Here is a 23,581-nt window from a genome sequence, read left to right on the forward strand (position 1 = left end):
CTTCTGAAACATTCAAAAACCAAGGTGCAGCTTCTGATTGGTGCAGGCGTCCCAGAAACAATAGCCGACAGCCACATTGGACGTTCGGCTTCTGAAAAACGTTTGAAAACCGGAACACTTCCGGGTTTTTGGCATTTGAGAACCAAGGCATTTGGGAACCAAGGTACCACTGTATATATGAGAAAAGAAATGTGAATGAGCAGCAGACTATAAACATTTAAGAAGCTAGTGATTATACTTCTGTTTTTTCAAAGCTGAAATGTTTCCCCTTCTGACTTTTCCAGGCTGGATTTATGCAACTTTAACTCCTGTTGACTGCTTAGCCTTTGCAGGACATTTCCTACATAGCCTAAGTGTAGAGATGCAGATGAGGTAAGATGTTCATATTTATCTCTATTTGATAATATTCTCATGAGATGTGTGTTTTGTTGGGTCAGCAACAAAGAGTGCCTCCAGCTTAGTTAGAAAATATTTTTGTTTCCTGATTGAAATAATAGAAAATAAACAAACGTGCATTCCCACAGTATGATTATAAAGCATAATTGCAGATTTGTAAGCATAACCATGTCTTTAAAAGAAGCAATAAACCTCATAAGCAGGGCTTTTTTTCAGCCAGAACTCATCAGAACTCAGCTCTGGCACCTCTCAGGTAGGCGCCATTGCCATTATAAGAGAACAAGGGAGGCGTTCATGGTGAGTTCCAGCACCTCTTTTTCTAGAAAAATAGCACTGCTTATAAGATTCATGAAACTGCCCACTTCCATTGTCCGAGACTCTGTTCCAGAAATGCACTAGAAACATATGTTAAAAATGTGACATTGTATACACTTTTGGCTGTGCAGTTTGTCAATTGTTTCCCAAGGAATGGTGCGGGATTTTGTGATAGTTTATTCAGCAAATGCTATGTAAAAAGCTCTTCAGTTTCATATTATGCTGGTCAATTTCATAGCAGATGAGGATTTATGACAGCTTGGATGATAAGAAGCACCTGTAAACCACAGCCATACAACAGTTGTGTCATGGTCAATGCTAGGAGATACTTTTCTTTTTGGTTTACAAAGCTTCCTGTAAATTGTTCAACTGAAACACTTTTTTTTACTATCCATCATAGAGCATATGAAGTTGAAAGACGATTAAAAATTGTCAGCTTAACCCAGTTTCCTAACTTTGAAACGGCATGTTGGTACACAGGAAGACACCTGCTAGAGTCGTTTAAAGGTAAATAAAAGCACTTAGTGTGTTTCTTGCTTTCCATTGTTTTCCATGCCAAGTATAAACAAAAATGATCTAGCTATTTTAAAAAGAATAATCCTATGGGTTTTGGAAAAAAGATTTTCAATAATGAGATAGATAGATTTCAAGAAAGTAACTTTTAAAAAACAGCAACAAGCATTCGATATTGATGGCACTAATACAAATTTGATTTTTATGAAGGATTTTAATTTGTAATCCAAGTTTACAACTCTACAGGGGGTGCTTGTGGAGTCAATTATCCACCAAAATGCTAATAAGCACATTTCACAACAAAGATGGTCTGAGTCAAAAGTGGTCTTCCTTGCAAAAACCAAATGTGCAGTACTCTAGAAATACATTCCGGCAGGCAAATCCTGTAATTTAAATTAATTGTCTATTACATTCAGAACAAAGCCTTTAGATACCACTCTGCTGGAAGTGTTTCCTTTTGATAGTATCCTCCTTGAGGTGACCAATCTTCTTGACCTTCATAATCCTCCTGACCCTTCACCCTACACATTCTCCTGGAAATTTATCTTCCCAAGTCACTTTCTTTAGCCTCCTTTTGGTTGCATTCTCCTAGAGGTTATTTACTTACCTGGCAGTAACCTGCTTGTCCTTCATTTTAATGCTGCTGTCATGGCATTGTTACATACTGACCTTCTTGGAGCTAGCCTTTGTCTTGGTCACACTCTCCTGGAGTTGACCCCCTCAACCTGTCTTTTGATCACACCTTTCCAGGGTAGAAAAGAAAAATGTTACTGAAAGTCTAATGTGCTAACTTATCTGCTGTATCAACATAGAAAGGACTAGTCAATGACGGGGTTTCCATCTAATAATTTCTTCAGAGAATTTCTTAGATTCCAATTGCTTTACCTGTGCCCTGTCCCAGGATCTTACACATTCACTGTTCCCGCTATTCTGAAGTCTAATTGTTTCACTGAAATACCACAGTAAAATTGATACCCTTATTACAGAAGAATACAAGAGTTCAGGTTGGTTAAACGGTGCCAAATACTGTGCAGAGACCTTGAACACAATGCATCCATGCCCTGTAATCTTTGTAAAGTGCTATTTTCTTTTGTAGTGTACTTATGGAAAAGTACTATGTGTCTTAGCCTTGACAATCTAGCAAAATCTGATATCCAATTAAGGCATGTTACACTTAAACATGCCACAGGTCAGCCATCTACTGTATAAAGTCAAATGCTGACTAATTCCTAACTACTCCGATATTGGAACTTTGAGTATACCGCTTTGAACTTTTTCAGAACAGGATGTGAACATGAGGTAGACTTGTATTATGCACCATTGGACAGAGAAAAGAAAGTATTTCATCATGCACCACACAGTTAAATTACGGAACTTGCTCCCACAGGAGGCAGTGATAGTTTTAAAAAAAGGATTAGACAAATTCATGGAAGACAGGGTTATTGATGACTACTAACCATTATTGTTTTGCTCTGCTTCCACAGTTGCAGGTAGCAGTGCTTCTATTTATCCCATTTCGGATACAGCCCTATGTATCTGGAATTGTAATATTATGAACGTATAAATCCAATTTTTGTGGACAAAGATCTCTACTAATTTTAATTTGACACCACGTTTGAAATTCATTGCCAAATCCCAAAATAAACGAGCAGATTTCAAGTTGAAAATTCACCTGTTCTGAAATTTCAGATTCTATTTTTTTAAAAAATGTATTTATTAAAGATTTTTTTCAAACAACAAAAACATAAAAAATACAAAAATACAAAAACAAAAATTCTAACTTATAACCTTTATTTCTAATCTATTGACCTCCTCATTCCACCTCCTTCTGTGATTCTTTACATATCATCCTTAGTAAACTCTAATCTTATATAAACTCTAATTATTACTTTAATATTACCTTATTTCTCTATCTTTTACATCTTATCCTTTTACAATCTATCTATATCTTACTTCTTAATTAAATTATCATTATCTTCTAACAATACTTATTTCACACCATTGTATTATCTACAACCTCTTTGTATCTCCCTCACTTTCACTGATTCTAATCTATTATACGCTTATTCTTTAAATAAATTTTAAATTTATTCCAATCGTCTTCCACTGCTGCTTCACTCCGATCCTGGAGTCTCCTGGTCAACTCAGACAGTTCCATAAATTCTATCAGCTTCTTCTGCCATTCATCCACTGTTGGTAATTCTTCATTCTTCCAATTCTTTGCAAGTAGAATTATTGCAGCTGTTGTGGCATACAAAAAAAAAAAGTAACATCCTTCCTAGGTATTTCATCTCCCGTTATCCCAAGTAAGAAGGCTTCTGGTTTCTTGACAAAGGTGTTTTTCAACACTTTTTTCAGTTCATTATAAATCTTTTCCCAGAAGTCTCTCACTTGGGGGGCACGTCCACCACATGTGGAAGAAAGTTCCTTCTTGATTTTTACATTTTCAACATTTATTATCTTGTTTATGCTGAAATTTCAGATTCTAAAGTTGGGAACTGTTGATTTTATGACCATTCAAATTCTTACTTACAGCATGCTTTTCAGACTCTTCACTTGCTTTTAGATTGCCCCTTCATAAAACAGAATGTACCTTTTTCATTTTGAAAATGTGCATGAACAGAAATTGGTCACCTTTATTGAATGGCCGTTGTGTTCTCTGCTTTGCTTAGGATTGCACAAAGCTGGGAAGCAGCCTCCTTCTCATTTAGTCCAGGGAGCAAAGATCATCAATGGTGCTTTCCGGTCATGGACTAAAAAGCAGGTGGGTTTATGTGGCTGCAAAAAGAAAAAAAAAGGGAAAGGATGGGGCAACAGGGAAAGAGAAGTCTGCAGATAACAGAGACAATAATCTGAGAAATCCAAAACGATAGTCTGAAAATCCAGTAGAATGAATGGTTTCATATACAGTGGGACCTCGACTTACGAACTACTCGACATCCGACATTTTCGACTTATGAGCGGAAAAAGTGGCCGCCTGCTTCCGATTTTTTTGACATCCGAACAGAAAACCCGTTCGCGGCTAGATGCGGTTTCCTCGACTTACGAATTTTTAGATGCTGTTTCCTCAACTTACGAATTTTTCCATTTCCAATGCATTCTTATGGGAAACCGCTTTTCTTGTGGGAAACTCGACTTACAAAGTTTTCGACCTATGAGTGTGCATTCGGAACAGATTAAATTTGTAAGTCGAGGTCCCACTGTACAAGGCTTTCAATGAAACAAATCATTTTGCATCCTGCCACTATTAAACAAGCTCTTTAAGCTTTATTCAAAGAGATACGCGAGCAACTAAAATCCTGCTTGATGTGTCCAGCTATTGTTTAGAAAAGAAGTGAAGCAGAAAACGAGGACTGTCTGTATCATTTATATATTTATTGTGACATGCCTGTCCTCCAAGGAGCTCAAGGTGATATACTTGGTTCTCCTCCCTCCTGTTTATCCTCACAACAATCCTGTGAGGTAGGTTAGGCTGAGAGAGGGGGGGCTGGTATTCCATATATACCACTTCAATATTTTTTTAATGATATCTTGGTATATTTTTTTAAATAAAATAATTAAAATAAGGTTACCTTTGGAGCCAGTCCAGTCTGAGCTTTGAACTGAAGTACTCAGTAACATTAGCCTTGCATAATTTTAACAATGCAAAATTATAAGCTCTCTTGACACACTTTTGAGCCTTTTTATTTGGCTTTATTCTGCTCTAGGCATTAATAGACCATGAAGATGAGCTCCCAGAACATTTTAAACCTGCACAACTTATTAAGGATCTTGCCAAAGAAATAAGATTAAGTGAGGTTGGTATTCTTTCTTGAATATACACTTCTGTATAAAATGTCAACAAACTGATTTCTGTGTTTCTAAAGGGTAGTTTACTAATATTGATTTGTATCCTACATTTCCTTGTGTATGGTCAACAATGTTCGTGGAAGATACAACAGCCACAGGCTTAAATTTGAAGGTCTCGTGCATTTTAGACCACATCCCTCCTTCCTAAAAAGGGAAGTTTAAACTTTATCTACGATGTTTAGGCCTCAAAAGTATAATAGCCAGGTAAATACGGCTTGCTGAATCTAATGCACACATGAGGCCTTTAAAAAAGTCTCTCCATGTTCTTTTACAAAATTGGGTTTTCTATAGCTTCATATGCACCATACATTTAAAGCATCATACCACTTTAAGCAGTCATGGCTTCCCTCAAGGAATCCCGAGAACTATAATTTGGTTAAGGGTGCTAAGAGATGTTAGGAGAGCCCTCACAGAGCTACCATTTTCAGAGTGTTTTAACAGTCAGTCCCTCTTCCTTGGGAACTCTGGAAATTATAGTTCTCTGTGAGGGGAATAACCATCTCTGAACAACTCACACCCTTAACAAACCACAGTTCCCAGGATTCTTTGGCAGAAACCATGACTGTTAAAGCAGTACAGTGGTACCTTGGTTTATGAACTTAATCCGTTCCGGAAGTCCGTTCTTAAACCAAGGTGTTCTTAAACCAAGGCGTGCTTTCCCATGGCAGCTGGGAACTCAATTTACAAATGGAACACTCTCAACATGAAGTGAAACATGTTCTGCTTCCAAGGCAAAGTTCACAAACCGAAACACCTACTTCCAGGTTTGCAGCATTCTTAATCCAAGTTAAATCCAAGTTAAACTAAGCTGTTCTTAAACCAAGGTGCCACTTGATTTGGCCTATATCTGAGGCACCTCTTAAAAAGGCGACATATATACCATGTTATGGTGGCAGCCAAAAACTGTGAGGAAAGGGAAGGTGCTGTGATGTTTTTATTGTATCAATCTGTATGTGATCTTTTATATGTATATGTTTTAATTCTACTAAAGCTTAATTGTTTAAATAAAAAAATTTTTTTTAAAAAAAATGTGTGACAAAAATGACCTTTAAATGTCATGAATGGCGGGGGATAATCTGATCTTAGTTGGGAGGCAATTCCATAGAAAGGCAGCCATCACTGAGAAGGCCCTGTCGAAAATATCAGTCATATAAATACTTCAGTGCACTTCCAGGGAAGTATTGCCCATTTGGTTTAGGAGACTGGTTTAGGATCTGACTGACCCACATGGGAAGGCAATTCCATCCATTAATATGGCAGACACATGAAATCCACCCAGATGGAATTGACTTGCTGTTCAATGGACAAATTGAAGCGGCATGTCTTTCTAGTGCTTCACTCTGTTATTCTGAAATGGATAAATAAAGCAACTGGTTAGAGATCTAAAAAAAGAAGAAGAAAAAGAAATGAGGGAATGGTTAATGGCTTCAGAACAAGTAAGGATATTAAGCCAGCTTGGAAACCATAGCTTCATATCCTGGCTTGTTTCAAATGAATTTAACATAGTTCCATAGCCAGTACATGATAAGAAGCTGTAGTTAATGGAGGACTTCCTGGTTTGTTCACCCAATCTCATGAAGAGGCTGTATGCAAGGCCAAATGTCTTGTTTGCATCTTGGCTTCTTAAACTGAAGTGTGATCATCTGAACATGGCCCATAAATTGGATTGTGCCCAGTGGGTGAAGGAATGAGTTCAGCTTTGCCTTTTATTCCGAGTGCAAGGATACCAAGACAGGGGCTACTGAAAATCTCTCTGCCTTTTATGGGTTCCATGTAGAATATGGCTTCTGATGATTATTAAAACAACAGAATTAAATAGGAAATAATTTCTTTTTAATTAGTCATACACTGTTAATTTTTATTGTGCATCTTTTACTGCTACCTTTTACCTTCGGGGACAATTTAATTCTGTTTTGCTTCTCCCATGCGAATTAATTTGAAAGGCATTCTCTTAAAACTGATTAGCATTTTAAACATTTCTTTCTTCATATTCTATTGTTTTAGCAATATATATATATATATATATATATATATATATATATATATATAAAGAGTGAGAGAAAAGAATGGGAGAGGCTTTTTGAAAAACGTAAAAACAAGAACAAGAGAACAAATGAAGCAAATAGTAATTCTCCACATTTAAAATTATAATTAGATGATAATCACGTTCTCCTAATTAAAACAACTTTTCTAAATTATGAAGTGTGTGACTTTATAATAAACTTCTGCAAAGTTTGTATGTGTAGCGGGGACACCCCTTTATGTTTAAATCTATGGTAGTTGTTCCAAGGATAAAAGAAAATTAATACAACCTGCCATTGTGATGCTCAGTACAGAAATATTCTTCTGAAAGTCCTGTCAAGCTGACAGAGCCACAAAAAATAAAAATAGCATGGTGCAAACTGCAAATTAAACTAGATAGTGAAAATAAGCATGTTGATTGTTCCTTCCTGAGATGTCCGCCTGTATTTTCCAGTAGAATGGTCAGAACCTATCAGCTCATTTCTCCGTGTTTAGGAATGGGAGAAAAACTTTTCAGACATTACAAGCTCTATGTACAGCTGCCTCCTCAGGGAGTATCTAGTCTGAGTGGATTGTATGTTCTGTTAGAGTAGCTTTGTCTCCTTTTTAGGCCCAATTATTTTGTTTGTGGATCATATTCACCCTCATCCTATGCTCCCTCTACATCCCCCTTCTCACTCCACACCAGTAATTTAGGAATTAGCAAAGCTTGTGAGAGCTGCAGAGGCCGGATCACATAGTGATCTTTCCATGTGATCTTGTCCCTTCTTTTTACATTTTTATTGATTAGATTTATATATGTCTCTTCATCATAAGATCTGAGGGTGGTTCACAGAATAAAATACAGGATAAAAACAAGTAAATAATTACAGTCAAACCTCGGTTGTCGAACATAATCCGTTCCAGAAGCCTGTTCGGCTTCCGAAATGTTCGACAACCAAGGCACGACTTCCGATTGGTTGCAAGACCTTCCTGAACTCAAGTGGAAGCCGCGTTGGACGTTCGGCTTCCGAAAAACATTCGAAAACCGGAACATTTACTTCTGGGTTTTTGGAGTTCGGGAGACGAAGCGTTCCAAAACGGAGGCATTCGGGAGCCGAGGTTTGACTGTAAAACAAAAAAAGCAAAACGATTATTCCCCCCTTCCCACAAACATATTTAAAAGGCCATAGAATATTAATCAGCCAAAGGCCTGGTTGAAGAGGAACGTTTTCACCTGGCACCTAAAACATATAATGAAGGTGCCAGGAGAGCTTCTCTGGGGAGAGCATTCCACAAACAGGGGGCTGCTGCAGAGAAGGGCCATTCTTGTGTTGCCACCCTCCAGACCTCACGTGGAAGAGTTATATACAAAGAAGGGCCTCAGATGATTTATACGGTTTATATTGTGTTTCCTGGAGTAGTGGGAGATGAAGCCAGAGAGGGCTAGCAACCTTTTGCCTTTGTAACATGGAAACTGGGCCACACCACAGCCTCAGACCCCTCTGGATTATCAGGAACACAATCAATACTCTGTAGAGATCAGGTATCCGTGTTTTTTTAATTTTTTTAAAAAAGCAGGTTCTGAGCATGTTTGTGTTTGCCTTTCCCTCAGAACGCCTTGAAAGTCAACAAACCTGAAGTGGGTGCCAGTGTGAATGTCGAAGAGGTCAGCCCTGTGGAGAAAGAAGAAATCCCATCACCTGCACCACAGACGCCTCCACCCCCTCCGCCACCGCCATCGCCACCGCCATCGCCACCGCCACCAGTTGAAAAAGTCCCTAAGAAAAAGGCCCAAAAAGCAACAAAAACACCCAAGCCACCCAAACTAGCCAAACCACCCAAACCGCCCAAACCCCCTAAGCCGCCCAAGCCGCCCAAACCCCCCAAGGAGCCAAAAGTAAAAGGGGAAGGGAAGAAAAAAGGCAAGAAAGCAAAGGAAGTGCCGCCCCCTGCAATTCCGAACTTGGACCTTCTGGAGGCCCACACAAAAGAGGCCCTGACAAAGATTGAAACACCAAAGAAGGGGAAGGTGAGTAGGGTTGTTCTAGCTGTTGAAAAGGGGGTGGCTTAAGGAAGGGTATTGAATTACATGAAGGGAAGTCACAAGTGGTACACATGCAGGGAGCCGCAGCAGTAGCAGCGTCGCCCTTGAGGTAATGTGGGTCCCTAACAACCACCTCTGATGTCCATGTGTTGAGCATGGAAGTCTGAGCCAAGGAAGCTTGTGCATGTAGTCTTCTTGGGAGTTGGGACCCTGACTCTGCAAGTTTCCAGCTCCTATAGAGGTCTAGGTTTTGGACTTGCCTGGTTCATCCAAGTTGCAAGAAGGGGGCTTGAATCATACTCTGAAATTCCTGACTTTGTAGCTGATTTGGGTGGGTGGGTGGGTTACACGTAGGATGGTTGTATCAATATGGTGTTATAACCTTATGAAAGGCTTTTCTTAGCTAAGGGAGCTGGTAATTTTGATAGGTGTCTGAATATTGGTGGAAAACTGATGGTGTTTGTTGTGAAATCTTCCAAACGTTCCATATGAGTTCTAAAGCATTATGTTGCTGTCGTCAATGACAATATTATCATTCTTCTTCTTCTTCTTCTTCTTCTTCTTCTTCTTCTTCTTCTTCTTCTTCTTCTTCTTCTTCTTCTTCTTCTTCTTTCTTCTTCTTCGTTGTTGTGTAAGTTAGTTCATAACCTGAAAAAAAAACCTTAAAACAACAGAAGACGGCATTAACACCTGACAGAGAGCTGACTTTATACAGAATGTGGTTTAAGAAACCTATAATAAGCAGGCAGATCAGCAAATCATTTTTATTACATTGTTCTTCACATATTCATAATAGAGGGAAATAATTTTCTGTTTCCACCAGGCTCGGCATTTGATGCTTCAGCTGTCTTGTCAAAATAAATTAAATCCAGGCAGACCTTAAGTGTTAGTTCTCTAAAAATTCACACAGGCTAAATTGGCGTGTGGTTATTAACAAGAAAGAACATGTTTTGATATCTTTGTATTTGGGATAATCTCCTGATTTGTTTGTTGGTTCTGTTTGCTTATTTGTGTCAGGCTGCCAAGAATACTTTGAGTACCCCTGAGAAAGAACCCATCGATAAGCAGAATGAGGTCGAAAAGTTTGAAATCCGAGAACAAAATAAGACCAAAACCGAAGCAAAATGGAAATATAAGGTATGAGTTTCCTTACCTTGTGCTTCTACAAATGTTTTGAGGTAATCTTGAGATGTAAGAACTTGGGTTGTGCTGAAAGTTTGCACATTAATGCTTTTGGCACAAAGCAGAAATAGTCTTTGAAAACTTTCCTTGCTCACTTTTTTTTGTCGAAGGTTTATGTAAAGGGGCAGGTTCTTCCACATCTTTTTATTTTAAAAGCAAACTAAGTACGTAGGGTATTTTTTTGTTGGAAATGATGCTAGCCAATGAGGAAAGTTGCCATAAGGTCAGATTTAGATATGTGATCAGGAGCCCCTCCATATGTCCTTTTTACAGTGCATTCATTTTTATTTTGATGGTATCAGAGTGGTTATACACGATCCCACTTTCAATATTGTTTGTATCTGCAACAGTTTCAGGGTGGGCCCCCTGCTTCATTTCCAATCAGTTCATGTCCCATAACTTTCTGCTGAAACCCTGTAACTTTTTATACCACAAATATTCTGAGTAGTGGTGCTTTGTTTTGCTTTGTGAGTGTGTGCACCACTTTTCTTGTGCTACAGAGCATCATGAGTGTCCCTTCTGACAGCAATAACTTGATAGCATTGAGGAAGCATCACAGAACTAATGAAACAGAATAGATATGTCAGCAAAAACAAACAAAAACCCACTAGTCTGGGGGGCCAATTATAGAGTGAGGTCAAGCCTTCCTCTATCTCAGTTCCTCCATTTCCATCACTGTTTGAAGCATGTAAATCTCTGAAGAATTGTTTGCAGCAGGCAAATGTATTTTTTGGGGAAAATCTTTCAATTTAAGCTTAGCCATATAATAAGTGAATGGTCCAAGAGAGGATATCACAATGTATTTTTAGTAGAGATACCCGGGTACAGTTAGGATACAATGAACTTAAATGCATGTCATTCCATTTCAGACTGTTTCCAATCAGTGCTGTAGACATTTCAGGTGTAGCAATGTAGAAAATTGATTTTTTTACCAGTGTAGCTTCAGTGGCACTGAATGTGAAGTTAGCATGGTAACTCAGTTCACTGTGGAAGGCCTAAGACAGGCATCCCCAAACTTCGACCCTCCAGATGTTTTGGACTACAATTCCCATCTTCCCCAACCACTGGTCCTGTTAGCTAGGGATCATGGGAGTTGTAGGCCAAAACATCTGGAGGGCCGCAGTTTGGGGATGCCTGGCCTAAGGTCTAGTTGTCAACCCATTAGCCCTGTGCCCTCAGACTTTCCCCTGAATAAAAATATAAGGTAAATGCTACTTTCTTCCCACCCCCTGAAATACCTTCTTACTTAGTCCTGTAGCCTAGCAGTGACCTCAGCGTTTAACTGTGATTGGACTGCCACTAAACCAGTTTCTATGGCTCAAGAGAACTGCTGTTCTTCCTTTCCAAAAATTCATGGTGATTTTGTAGGAGCTAAGATTGGTGGCTGCAAGCAGCGCCCTCACTGCTGTGTCACTGCTCAGTCTTGCCATCTGCATTAGGCCCAACATTTCTTCCAGATGATCCTGCAAACATGTTTTCACATTGTAGCAGATTATACGATTGGGAGGGGGTCTTGTGACATTGACCTGTGGGTGCATGTTATGCCTGTATAGGTTTTTCACTGTCTGCTCAAAGCATTTTATAAGCCCCCCCCCCAAAAATAGAATAAAACAAACCTCTCATGGTTAAAATAAGAATGTTCCTGTCCTTTTCAGAATAGCAAGCCTGATTCATTACTGAAAATGGAAGAAGAGCACAAACTGGAGAAGACACCGTTATCAGGAAACAAGGACAATAAATTCATGTTTTCTTTCTCCAACAAGAAACTGCTGGGGTAGGTGCTATTTTGGCAATGAAAATGGATTAATAAAACAGATACGGGCCATAATAAATCTTCCAAGCACTCCAATCTCATCTAAAGATTTTTACTTGCAATATGTGCTATTGTCATTTGGACTTATGCTCAAGCACACCTGCCAGAAGGGGAAAGAAAAGAAAAGAAAATTAGAAGGGGGTGAAATGTTTTCTTTGTTCTTCTTAGTCCAGAGGTGAAACCCTGGCATGGACACAGATACAAGACTTGAGCACAGAATGGCTGCCACAATACCACAAGTCTGCTTTTCACAAACCTCTTTACACAATTGCTTGATGGTGGAAGAAAAGCACCCCCAGGAAATGTTTAGTAATTGTCCCATGCCATTGGGGAGGTGTCCTCATTGCTGTTTAATTCACATGGCTTTATAGTGTGCGGTGACCCCAGGAAAAGCTTTTGAGAAGCCTGCGGTTGGCCGTCTCCAATCTGTGGTAGGCCATGTGTGTCACAACATGCGGAATTTGGCTTTCAGAACATGCCGGGAAATGCCAGACAAGCAAACACTGAAGTCAAAATCCTAGGCATAGTGGTGAGTGCACATGGCTGGCTAGCCACAAGCTAGAGGGCCATTGTACATAGACTTCCCAAGGCCACTAGTAGGATGGCAATGCTAATCTTATCTCCGCTACAGATCAGGATAGAGAGGGGCATGGGTGAAATGGTGGCAAGGTTGGCATGGTGCTCGTGCACTGGATTGACTCTGCTGGCGCATTTGCACTGCACTGACCTTACTGCCACTTTGCCCCTGCCCCTCTCCATCCTGGTATTCAGCAGCAACATGGGTGGGCAGAGGTCAGGTGAGAATATAGGGCAGCCTGCTTCATCAGGCCAGTGGCCTAGCTCGTCCAGCATCCTGTTTTCACAGTGACCAACCTGGTGCCTCTGTTCTCTTGCGGTTTCTAGCAACTGGTATTCAGAAGCGGACTGCCCCGACCATGGAGGCAGTACATAGCCATCAGGGTTAGTAGCCACTGATAGCCTGCCATCTGCTACTGCCAAAGGCCATCCATGCCCAGGAGTTATTGTGGACGGGCCCTTATTTCTGGATAACCTAGTCCAGAGGTAGCTAACCTGTGGCCCTCTAGATCAGTGTTTCCCAACCAGTGTGCCTCCAGATGTTTTGGGACTACAACTCCCATCATCCCTAGCTAGCAAGACCAGTGGTCAGGAATGATGGGAGTTGTAGTCCCAAAACATCTGGAGGCACACTGGTTGGGAAACAATGCTCTAGATCATGTTGGATTGCAAACTTCATTATCCCTTATCATTCCCCATGCTTCCTGAACCGATGGGCATTGGATTTCAGCAACAACTGATGGCCACAGGCTACCCACTCCTAATTTAGTTCCCTACCTCTCTCTCTTCCAACTGTCTTCACATATTTTTTTCCCCTCTCTTCTGAATGTTCCATCTTTCCACTCCTTCTCCTAGCAATCACCTGCACCTCTGTAAGGAGGCCAGACTTGTGTGTTAATCAATCTAACATTAATACAATAAGGAATGTGGGAGCATCCTGGATGCCTGCATTGCCTTGGTATCATCTTTGAGCATAAACCTGTAGTCCTTATTTAAGCACCCTTCTGGAGTCATAAGTAGACCAAATGCTAGGAAACCTTAACCCTCCGCAACTGCTTTCATCAAAATTATAGGTATTATGAATAACAGTTCAATTTAGCCTCCACAAAGGCCATTATGTCATGTTGAGCCATGCCAACGGAGATAAACGAGCCCATTTTTTTCTACCTTTGATCTTTGAATCTTTGAATCAAATCAGGTATTGCCTCTCATCAGGTACCACTTCTCTTTTTAAGAAGGAAGCAGCTTTCCATGCTTTTAACTACCGTTCAGTTGGCAGGGTCTGAATTGACCTTGGCTGACACATTGACAATAGAGGGATTTGTTTGATGATGGCATCTCTTTTTTACATGTATATGACTCTTTTTTGCACAGATTTCTGCTTTTATTGCTCACAGTAATTGTATAGTCCATTTATTTAAAGCAAAATATGCATGCATACTTAAATCAGAGCTTTTATGCATGGCTGTATATAGTCAATCAGATTTTTGTTATATTTGAATGAACACAGAATATCTAAAGGCTTTTTCAGGCTTTTAAAGTCAATAGACATGTGTCAGTTTCCAGCAACTGAACAGCTAGGCCTATGATTTTGTAGAAATATCGGTCTACACTAGGAGGCATTATCACATAATAATGTCCACAGTTCAGTACTTCTTTTTATCACTTGGTTTTCCTGTGGCTGCTTAGTGTGATGAAGACAGGCATCTCTTTTGAGGACACAAGTTACCAGCATGTTCCACTGAGCAGGCTCCCTCAAAGTGCGTTGGGCAGCTCACTTACATTTCAAGGTGGCTTATTCAGTCGTCCTGAATGGATGAATTGTTTCCTAAGCCTTTGTGTAGAATAACCCTAGTTATACTGCTAATAAATGAGGGAAAAAATGATCACAGGTTATTTCTTTGATGGCATGAACTGACATTGAAAAATACATTTACTGTACTGGTTTATGTGTGTACGCTTACATGATTCCAACACGTTGAATATGCATGCACTAGGAGCATAATATTTCAGAATTTTTATTTACTGAACCAGATTGAATGGAGGGTCTCTGTATGCATCAATAAATTTATATCTAGTGCAAATGAAAAAGGTGGCGATTGCTGACAATGTTAAGAATCTGAATATTTGTGACAGGCAAGCAAGTGGATGTAGGATCCCCCACTACCCACCCAAAGAAAAAAAAAGGCCAGGAATGATCTGTTAATGTAAACTGTTATCAATCTGAAGTTTTAGACTTTGGAATATATGTGTGATGAATGCTGAAATTCATAGGTGAATGTGACAGCCCCATTAAAATTATGTGAATTGAATTCCTGGCCACTCAAAGATACATTCGTGAATAATATAATATTATAATATTATAATATTATTGCTTAACCTCTAAATATGAGCTTTCGTGTGCATGCACACTTCTTCAGATACACGTATCTGAAGAAGTGTATACATGTATCTGAAGAAGTGTGCATGCACATGAAAGCTCATACCAAAATATAAACTTAGTTGGTCTTTAAGGTGCTACTGAAGGAATTTTTTTATTTTGCTTCGACTCAGACCAACACGGCTACCTACCTGTAACTCTAAATATGAGTCAGCATTCACTGGTGTAGGTTTGTACAGTGTATGTTCATTCATTTTAGACTTCCATGAAATTTAGCTGTAACTGTCAGCATTTAAGGACCATTTCATAAGCAATTAGAATTTGTAGTTTGACAAATGTGTTAGGTTTCCAGGGATAACACGAAGTTACTGAAACAAGTGATCTGAACTACTCTGCAGCCATTTTGATAAGAATATTTAAAAAATCATTTTATCATGATTTTAGCATAAAAATGTTTTCCCTGAAACTAGAATTTGATTGTCCACTTTCTTTGCAAATGTTATCATGTGTTTTTGAACTGATTTATTACATGGTTAAATAATCCCCCCAAACTACTACAGTGGTACCTCGAGTTGCAAACACCTTGGGTTACAAACACTTCAGGTTACAGACTCCGTTAACCTGGAAGTAGACCCTCGGGTTAATAACTTTACCTCAGGATTAGAACAGAAATCGTGCGGTGGTGGTACGGCAACACGGGGAGACCCCATTAGCTAAAGTGGTACCTCAGGTTAAGAACAGTTTCAGGTTAAGAATGGACCTCTGGAACAAATTAAGTTCATAACCCGTGGTACCACTGTAATTAGAAGCTAAGTGAGGGGAAAATTAGGGTGCTGTACACAACTAGCATCACATTTTGCAAGGCCAGTTTTGTGAGGTATGTTCTATGACAGGCATCCCCAACCTGCGGCCCTCCAGATGTTTTGGCCTACAACTCCCATGATCCCTAGCTAACAGGACCAGTGGACAGGGATGATGGGAATTGTAGTCCAAAACATCTGGAGCAGTGTTTCCCAACCTTGTGCCTCCAGATGTTTTGGGACTACAACTCCCATCATCCCTAGCTAGCAAGACCAGTGGTCAGGAATGATGGGAATTGTAGTCCGAAAACAGCTGGAGGCACAAGGTTGGGAAACACTGATCTGGAGGGCCGAAGTTTGGGGGTGCCCGTTCTATGAGGTCTGATCATTGGAGGTTTGTGGTATGCGTTGACCTGTTCATATATTATTATTATTATTATTATTATTATTATTATTATTATTATTATTATTATGGCATCAGTTTTGAACTTCCTTGATTATATGTGCTTGACATTTCCTATACTGTACACAGAAAAAGTGATATTTTGATGGTATGTTTGATACATAGCCTGTCACAATGTTATCCTTTCCAATTTCATCTCTTTTGTCAAACTAGCTCAAAGGGAGTGAAAACTCAGATGAGTCCTGGTATATTTGGATCATTGCAAAATTTCAAAGAAGATAAAGCAAAACCTGTGAAAGATGAATATGAGTATGTCTCAGATGATGGAGAGTTGAAAATTGACGAATTTCCAATTAGAAGAAAGAAAAACACCACCAAACGTGATTTGCCCTGTAAGTTTGCTGCTGCTTTTGTGCAAGTGCTTGAATGCTCTATTCCACTGTAGCAAGAGGAGCCTGTTGGTCAGAGCCCTGGGGAGGAAAGGGTGTAGCCTTGGCTCCCCATTCAGAGCTACGATGGGGAGCCTCCTCCTCCACCAATGTCACAGAGTGCGTTGGTCAGTAAATCACACCGTTCAAAGCTGAAGTTAACTCATTAGCAAAGACATGATCTCCACAGACTTGGATGATTGTCCAGGCCTCATGAGCACAGCAGCTCATTCCCTGCAGATCCTACTACTCTATGAAATCAGTTGCTGAGACTAAAGATCAGGCATCCCCAAACTGCGGCCCATCCAGATGTTTTGGCCTACAACTCCCATGATCCCTAGCTAACAGGACCAGTGGTCAGGGATGATGGGAATTGTAGTCCAAAGTTTGGGGATGCCTGCTAAAGATCCTCACCTCCGCACAGCTGTCTATGCCTCCTCCTCTCCCGGGTTTTCCCCAAGCAATTGGAAATCTCTCTTCTGATTAGAGCCAATCTCTATTCTGCCCTTTTCATGCCTCTCCTGGTTCTGAGAGAAGCGGGGCAGGGGGAGCTGGCCGTAGGAGCGGAAGGGAGACACCTGTGACTCTTCACCAGCCTGACTCATCTCTGCCTCTTTGCCTCCCTCCTTGCCTGCTTCACCGCCTGTCTCTGATTCTACCACAAACCGTCCCAGCTCACTAAGTCCTGTTGCCTCTTCAGCTTCAGGTGCCTCCTCTTCCCAGTCTTCTCCCTCTGACCACTCACTGTTGTCCCACCGCCATTCCCCGGGCTCTGATCCATTTTCCCTTGGGGGTTCCCAGCGGATTACTCTTACTATTCCTTTGTGTCCAGCCAGTCCACGACAACCAGGTCAGCGGGATGTGCATATGCTTGCATAGCCAACGATGCTTTTGTTTTGAAAAATGAATGCGAGGTTCTCTTTTAATCCCATTTTCTCTTTATATTTTGGGTACTAAAAATGTCGTGTATGTGAGGCTTTCTGCCACGCACAGAAATGAATTAAGACGAAGAACATTATTAGCAAAACTATTAAAAAATTAAAATCTATCTCTATATATAATTCTGTGCTTTTTTAAAAACTAATTTCTGCCTTTCAATTTCTTCCTAGTTTTATCAGATAAAAAAGAAACTGCACAACACACACCCGTTAAGAAGCCAAAGTTGGAATCAGTATTGTACAAGGTATTCTGGTGTTATATTCTTCCATAATAGGGAATTTTGCAGGATAAATAACATTGCAGATGTGCCTTAATGGCTTGATCTTGCATAGTGACAAGAAACAGCCCTTTGCCAAAGCAACACCTGTTATTTGTACAGCAGAACTAAGTGCCTCTCTGTATTTATTACTTGACTATAGGGGTTCTGAGAAATCACCCTTAACTTTTGTATAGGAAGAATCAGCATTGTCTCTCTGGTTCATTTAGCATCCATCCTGAATTAGTTTAGCAGTAGAGCACATTCTTTCAAGCAGAGGTGATGTGTTCAATCTCCAGGTCTGTCTGAAAACCAGGATAGCTATTGCCAGTCAGTGGCTCAGTTCGTGTTCCATTTTTAGCCAAATTATAGTTTGCACCCACTTCGCTCCTCCCTGGTCATTCTAACCAAGAACAAACTTTGGTTACAAAGAGCTTAACCATGAGACTGGATTTGGATGACACGCTAAACCAAACCTTGGTTTAGCTGCCATATCATGCTGAGCTAAATGGACCAGGGAGAGAGCAGCTGCAGTCTCCTCTCGGGGAGCCCATACATGCATGCTCAGCCATGGTTTGGCTTAGCATTATGTGCAGATGCAGCCATAGCGGGCGACACTGAGCTAAATATAGCAATAGTCTGACTTCTTAGAAGGTGATTTCTTATGTTCCTAGATTATAAATACAATGATATGCTTGCATTAGACCAGAAAACAAACATTTAATTTAGGGCTTACTACTGACTACCATAATCCCTGGCATCCCTTTTTAAAAATAAATAAATAAACAAATCTGTTTTGCCAACTTCTATAGAGTGATGACTCCTCAGATGAAGACTCGCTTCATATTGACACAGATGCCAAGCCAGGGCGCAATTCTAAAGTGAAGAAAGAGACCGCAAGCTCAGCAGGCATTCTTGATCTATTGCAGGCAAGCAAGGAAGTTGGGGGTTTAGAGTACAACACCAACAGGTAGGCATAAGCGAGTGTGGATACCTATTTTTAAATAATGCAATGTTAATATTTCATATATGCCTGCACATTGGCCACAATTTTCCATTACAATAAACTTTTCTATTTCACTGCGTTCTCCACTCCCACCCCCCACCCACCCACCCGGTCTCAAACCCCAGAGGCAGGCAGCTGCAGAATGCGTTTGTAACACAATTATAAAATTTGAAGATTTCCTATTAAAAATGCTGAAAATCCACCAAAGTGATAACAATAAAAAAGGTTGTTTATTTTAAAAGAACTGGCTCAATTAAGAGGGAAATGAGAACAGCTTAATTTATGCAACAAAATGTCTTTTATTCCTCTGCTCATTTCCCTAATTGTTGGTTCTTTGGAAGGAGATACTAGAGAAAACCGCCTTTAGAAGCCAAGGAAAGCAACAACAAATGGCTTTGAAAACTAATTTATCCAAAGGGCAGCAAAAATGGGCCTCCTGTGGGATTGGCTAGGGGTCTTGCTCAAGTGCCACCAGCTCTATCTTGCTGTAAGCATTTGAAATAACACCCACCGTATGTGTAAAAATCAAAGTTTGGTGTTAATAACAAACTTTTCAGAATAGTTTTTAAAAATAAAACTTAAAAAGAGGTATGCATGAAACCCAGAAAGCAGTGGATATACATGAACCGTGAAAGCATGAGGAAAGGCCGGAGAAATAGACCCATAACATTTGTACTCAAGCTGTACTCAGTCTCATTTATTTATTTCCCTAGGTCTGTTCACGGTTCCAGAATTGAGCTTGTTACAGGAGCCATTTCTGCATACAGCCAGTGCCGCTGTTGTAACAAATTAAAACCACAGGGAGACTTGTGGCACCTTAAAGGCTAACAGATTTATTATGGCATAAGCTTTCATGAACTACAGTCCACTTCAGATGCATGAAGTATGCTGAGCGTATCCACAAAAGCTATTGTCACAATGAATTTGTTAGTATTTAAGGTGCCACAAAACTCTTCTGTTTTTGTTTCAGATGGCTAACACAGCTACTCCTCTGGAAAGTATTCAAATCATAGGAAAGGGTGATATCCAACATCACATGAGTGGACTTCTTATCACCTTGTAGAACGTCCCCTTCTTCCCCATCCGAAGCCTACTTACCCCCTCCCCCTCAAACACACACATCTAAATTTATTTAATTGGAACTGGTCTTAATCTAAAATGGCCCTCAGTATTTTTGAACCAGTGCATGCAAAGACTTGTGGTTTCTGAAAGCAGATTCCACACATCACTAAGGATCATGGGTGAGGTATTTCACTGTGTGTTGTAGGTAGCTTGCCAGAAATGTGTCCTATCAATTTTGCTTTTATAGATGCAGCTAGATCCTGGTTGTGTGCACCTAATTTCCAGATTTCCTTTTTTCGTCTGAACTTTCCTTTTGTTTTGTTTTTCAAAGCAAAAATAAATTGTGTGGACCTTAGTCTCTGTCACTCCCTGATTGTGAAGCTGAAGCTGGATGAATAATGTGTCAGGGCAGAGGGCTGCTTTGATCTTCTCTACAGTCTTTGCATGGCTGTTTTTATTTGCTGCATTGGATGTCTATTCAATTAGGTTGAATAAGAACTGCTAGAATCAGCTCCATATCTGAATAGCCCCTGGGCAAGTTTACCTCTAAAGAGCACCCATATTTGTTGGTTGAACCCACTCAGGCTAACTTGGTGGGAACAAGCATGAGCACTCTGACCAACACTACATGAGGCAGCAGGAGACTAAATCTTGCCACACTGTTACAATGGCATGGAATTCTGAAGCCATGCTAGGTCCAGAGCATTGTGGGAAATCAACATGGCAGCCAGACATATCTATTCAGCTTTGCCCAGAGTGTCATTTATGCTTGGGAAATGTGATGCAATATTCACTTTTCCCCATTTGTGAGGATGCAACACAGTGTAAAGTTTTCAGACATCTTTGTTAGTACAGCATCCAAGTTACTGGGGAATCTGTACACAATCTTATTGAATAATTTGGATCAAGGCAGACAGTAGCGGAAGGAAGCTAGTGTTCCATCTACATAACCCTTGATACAGCAAAAATTGATAAGCAAATGGGCTTTGTCCAGAGGAAAAATGGGATATGCTCTATTGTTTAACTGATTGATAACTGGTAACCATTTATAATATACTGGAATTTACATTATAATTACATTTTCTTAGAAAGAAACCTTTTGTAATTTCAAATTCAATCAGATTTTTAAATGATCTGCCTCTTTAAGAGGTGAAAGTCAGGCAGAAATTCAATAGGTGAGGGCCACAAAGTATCAAAGAACTAGCCCTGTAACCAAGAGCAGGGATCAAGGGAAATGCCCCAGATGAAGTTGGCTGCAAATTGCAATTGGTGGAATTTTCCCTCCTGGGTATCATTCATAGGAACAGGAGTAAAACGTTAATATTCTCAGTGTAATGTTCAATCACAGTTCAAAGCTGCCATTCAGCCAGGGAATGATGTAAAGTATTTGGCACCAGCCACACACATGCACTCCATTTAAAGAAGCTCTCATTCATATTTTTCAAATTATGCTTTCATATTACTAGTATTATTATTTATTGTTTTTTTAAAAAAAAATAGCAATAATCACTAAAACTACAGAAAGGGGATGTGACTTTCCAGACTTTAATAATTGCTTCCTGTTTCGTATTTCACTTAGAGCAGATCCAGAATTACTAAGCTGCAAATGTGCCTAATGAAAAACACATTGGGCACAATCCAGTTTCAACATCTCCTGTGCAAACCTGATTGATTTTAAAGGAAGTTGCTCACGAGCAGGGCGACAGAACGCTAACCTGAATGCCAAAAACGAGAGGATGCTAAATGGAAGGAAACAAATATTCTTCTGTGCAAGCTCCATTCGCATGAATGGGGTTTGCTCAGGAGATTGCTACCCGGCCAATTTTACCTTAACCTTTCGCTGCTTTAAAAGCTTGTTAAACAATCTGTCTGTGACTTGTTTTCCTTCTCCTCTCTGCCCCCCACCTCCCACTCCGAGCCACTGGTTTTGATCAGATCCCACAATTTATTTGCTATCGCTCGCTTTGCTTTAGGCAGTTCCTCTCTAATTTGCCCATTTGGCAGGCAGCGTTTGATGGTCCATTTCCACTGTATCTCGGGTTCAAGGTTTTAAGAAAGCAAGCAAATGTCTTAAGTGCTCACAGAGTTGATAATTGCTAAAACCAGGTCCGCTCATTTTCTGGATAGAGCTGTGAGCAGGACCAGTTGTGGCATGCTTTGCCGAGTGTATTCTCGTCTTGCTATCTCTGGAATACCAAGTAGTACAAAAGTGGACTGAGTTAGCCTCCCAGCACATCAGATCTAACATAAAACAGCAGCTACCCTGCATTTAGTACATCCAAGAAAAGGCTGATGGGAATGTTAGGCTCTGCCTTCGCTGCCCCCTCCCCCTTAAAACCATTTTCCTGACAATGGAAGGCAGGTCCCCACCCACTCCTCCACTTTCAATGTTTCAAGGCCACCACCAGCACACACACACACACGCACGCACACACACACACACACCAAAACCTGCACAGGAGTGACTGGCAATTAGACACTTATGGCTAGCATTTCAAGCAGGCATCTTGGCTTACAAGAATTGTAAGGAGAATTCCTGCTTGAGATGGCAAGCTAAACCCCTTCCTCTCAGATACAGCAATCCACATCCATCCACAATTTCTCTCCTATAGGTTTTTTAGGGGAGGCAACAGAGACTAGACAAAACCAGAGCTGCTGTCACCAAAGCTTTCTGGAAAGTACTCAGAGTTTTTATTGTTTGTTGGTATTTTTGATGAACATTTTCGATTCACTTTTGCATGCTGCTTGGCGGTCTTTTGCTGGAGAGAGCCATATATGAATTCTGTTAGGTAAAATAAATAAATTTGCTGGAGCATCAAAGCATAAATTGCTATAACATCAATTGCTTATATATCACACTGCTTTTTTTTTGTAGGGCGAGTGAGACAATGACCCGCAATTCTTAATTGAACCACGTGTGGAAAGTCTAATAGTGTAAAATAAGTTGTTTTTAAAAATATTTTAAAATTAATTTTCAATTATTAAAATCCAATAACAGTCACATTTTATCAATATCAAATTGCAATTCCCACCCAAATATAGATCAATTATATAGCCAATAATACAGTTTGAGTGACTTCCTGTGTGCTGGGTTTCGGGGTGCAAAGTTCTTGTTTCTTCCTGCTTCTGAAATCTTAGTTAATCCAATTGGATTCAGTCCTGATCTTAGTCCCTTATTGACAGCTACAGATTTCCTGACCTCCATTCGTGTTTAGATATTTACAAAAACAAAAAACAAACAAAAAAATAACCTGTAAAAAGAGTTCTCTATTTCATCTCAATTGCACCTTGAATCTTTTGGGTGATTTACCAGTGAAATAAAAAATGTAAAGTCTATTGATTTCAGTTGGCCTACTTTAAATATGAATTAACCAGACAACCCCCTTTATATTTAAATATATTAATGTCAAGGTCTCTGTGAGAATGTCCAGGGAAAATGATATTCTCCCCTACCTGCTGTGTCTCCATCATAATGCAGTTTGAGTCTGCCCATTCTCTTACATAAGGTGATGTCTTGTCTATACAACACAAATGCCACAGTGTGATTGACAAGTGTACCCCATGACGTTGGAGGGCATGTCACATATGTAAAACTGGGCACCCCCTCTTAATTCT

The 23,581-nt window shown here is 40.0% G+C and overlaps 1 protein-coding gene across 1 annotated transcript in view; it reads left to right on the forward strand.

Moving 5' to 3' along the window:
* Positions 1-23,581, forward strand: part of PHF2 (PHD finger protein 2) — a 118,547-nt gene that overhangs the window by 81,313 nt on the left and 13,653 nt on the right. Inside the window, exons 8-17 of the mRNA XM_035106300.2 lie at positions 285-372; positions 1,112-1,218; positions 3,897-3,988; positions 4,932-5,021; positions 8,690-9,106; positions 10,139-10,258; positions 11,959-12,077; positions 16,489-16,667; positions 17,813-17,886; positions 18,711-18,868. Coding sequence (XP_034962191.2) covers positions 285-372; positions 1,112-1,218; positions 3,897-3,988; positions 4,932-5,021; positions 8,690-9,106; positions 10,139-10,258; positions 11,959-12,077; positions 16,489-16,667; positions 17,813-17,886; positions 18,711-18,868 — 1,444 coding nt within the window. The remainder of the gene's footprint in view (positions 1-284; positions 373-1,111; positions 1,219-3,896; positions 3,989-4,931; positions 5,022-8,689; positions 9,107-10,138; positions 10,259-11,958; positions 12,078-16,488; positions 16,668-17,812; positions 17,887-18,710; positions 18,869-23,581) is intronic.

Source organism: Zootoca vivipara, chromosome 2, assembly GCF_963506605.1.
Source record: "Zootoca vivipara chromosome 2, rZooViv1.1, whole genome shotgun sequence".
Taxonomy (NCBI): domain Eukaryota; kingdom Metazoa; phylum Chordata; class Lepidosauria; order Squamata; family Lacertidae; genus Zootoca; species Zootoca vivipara.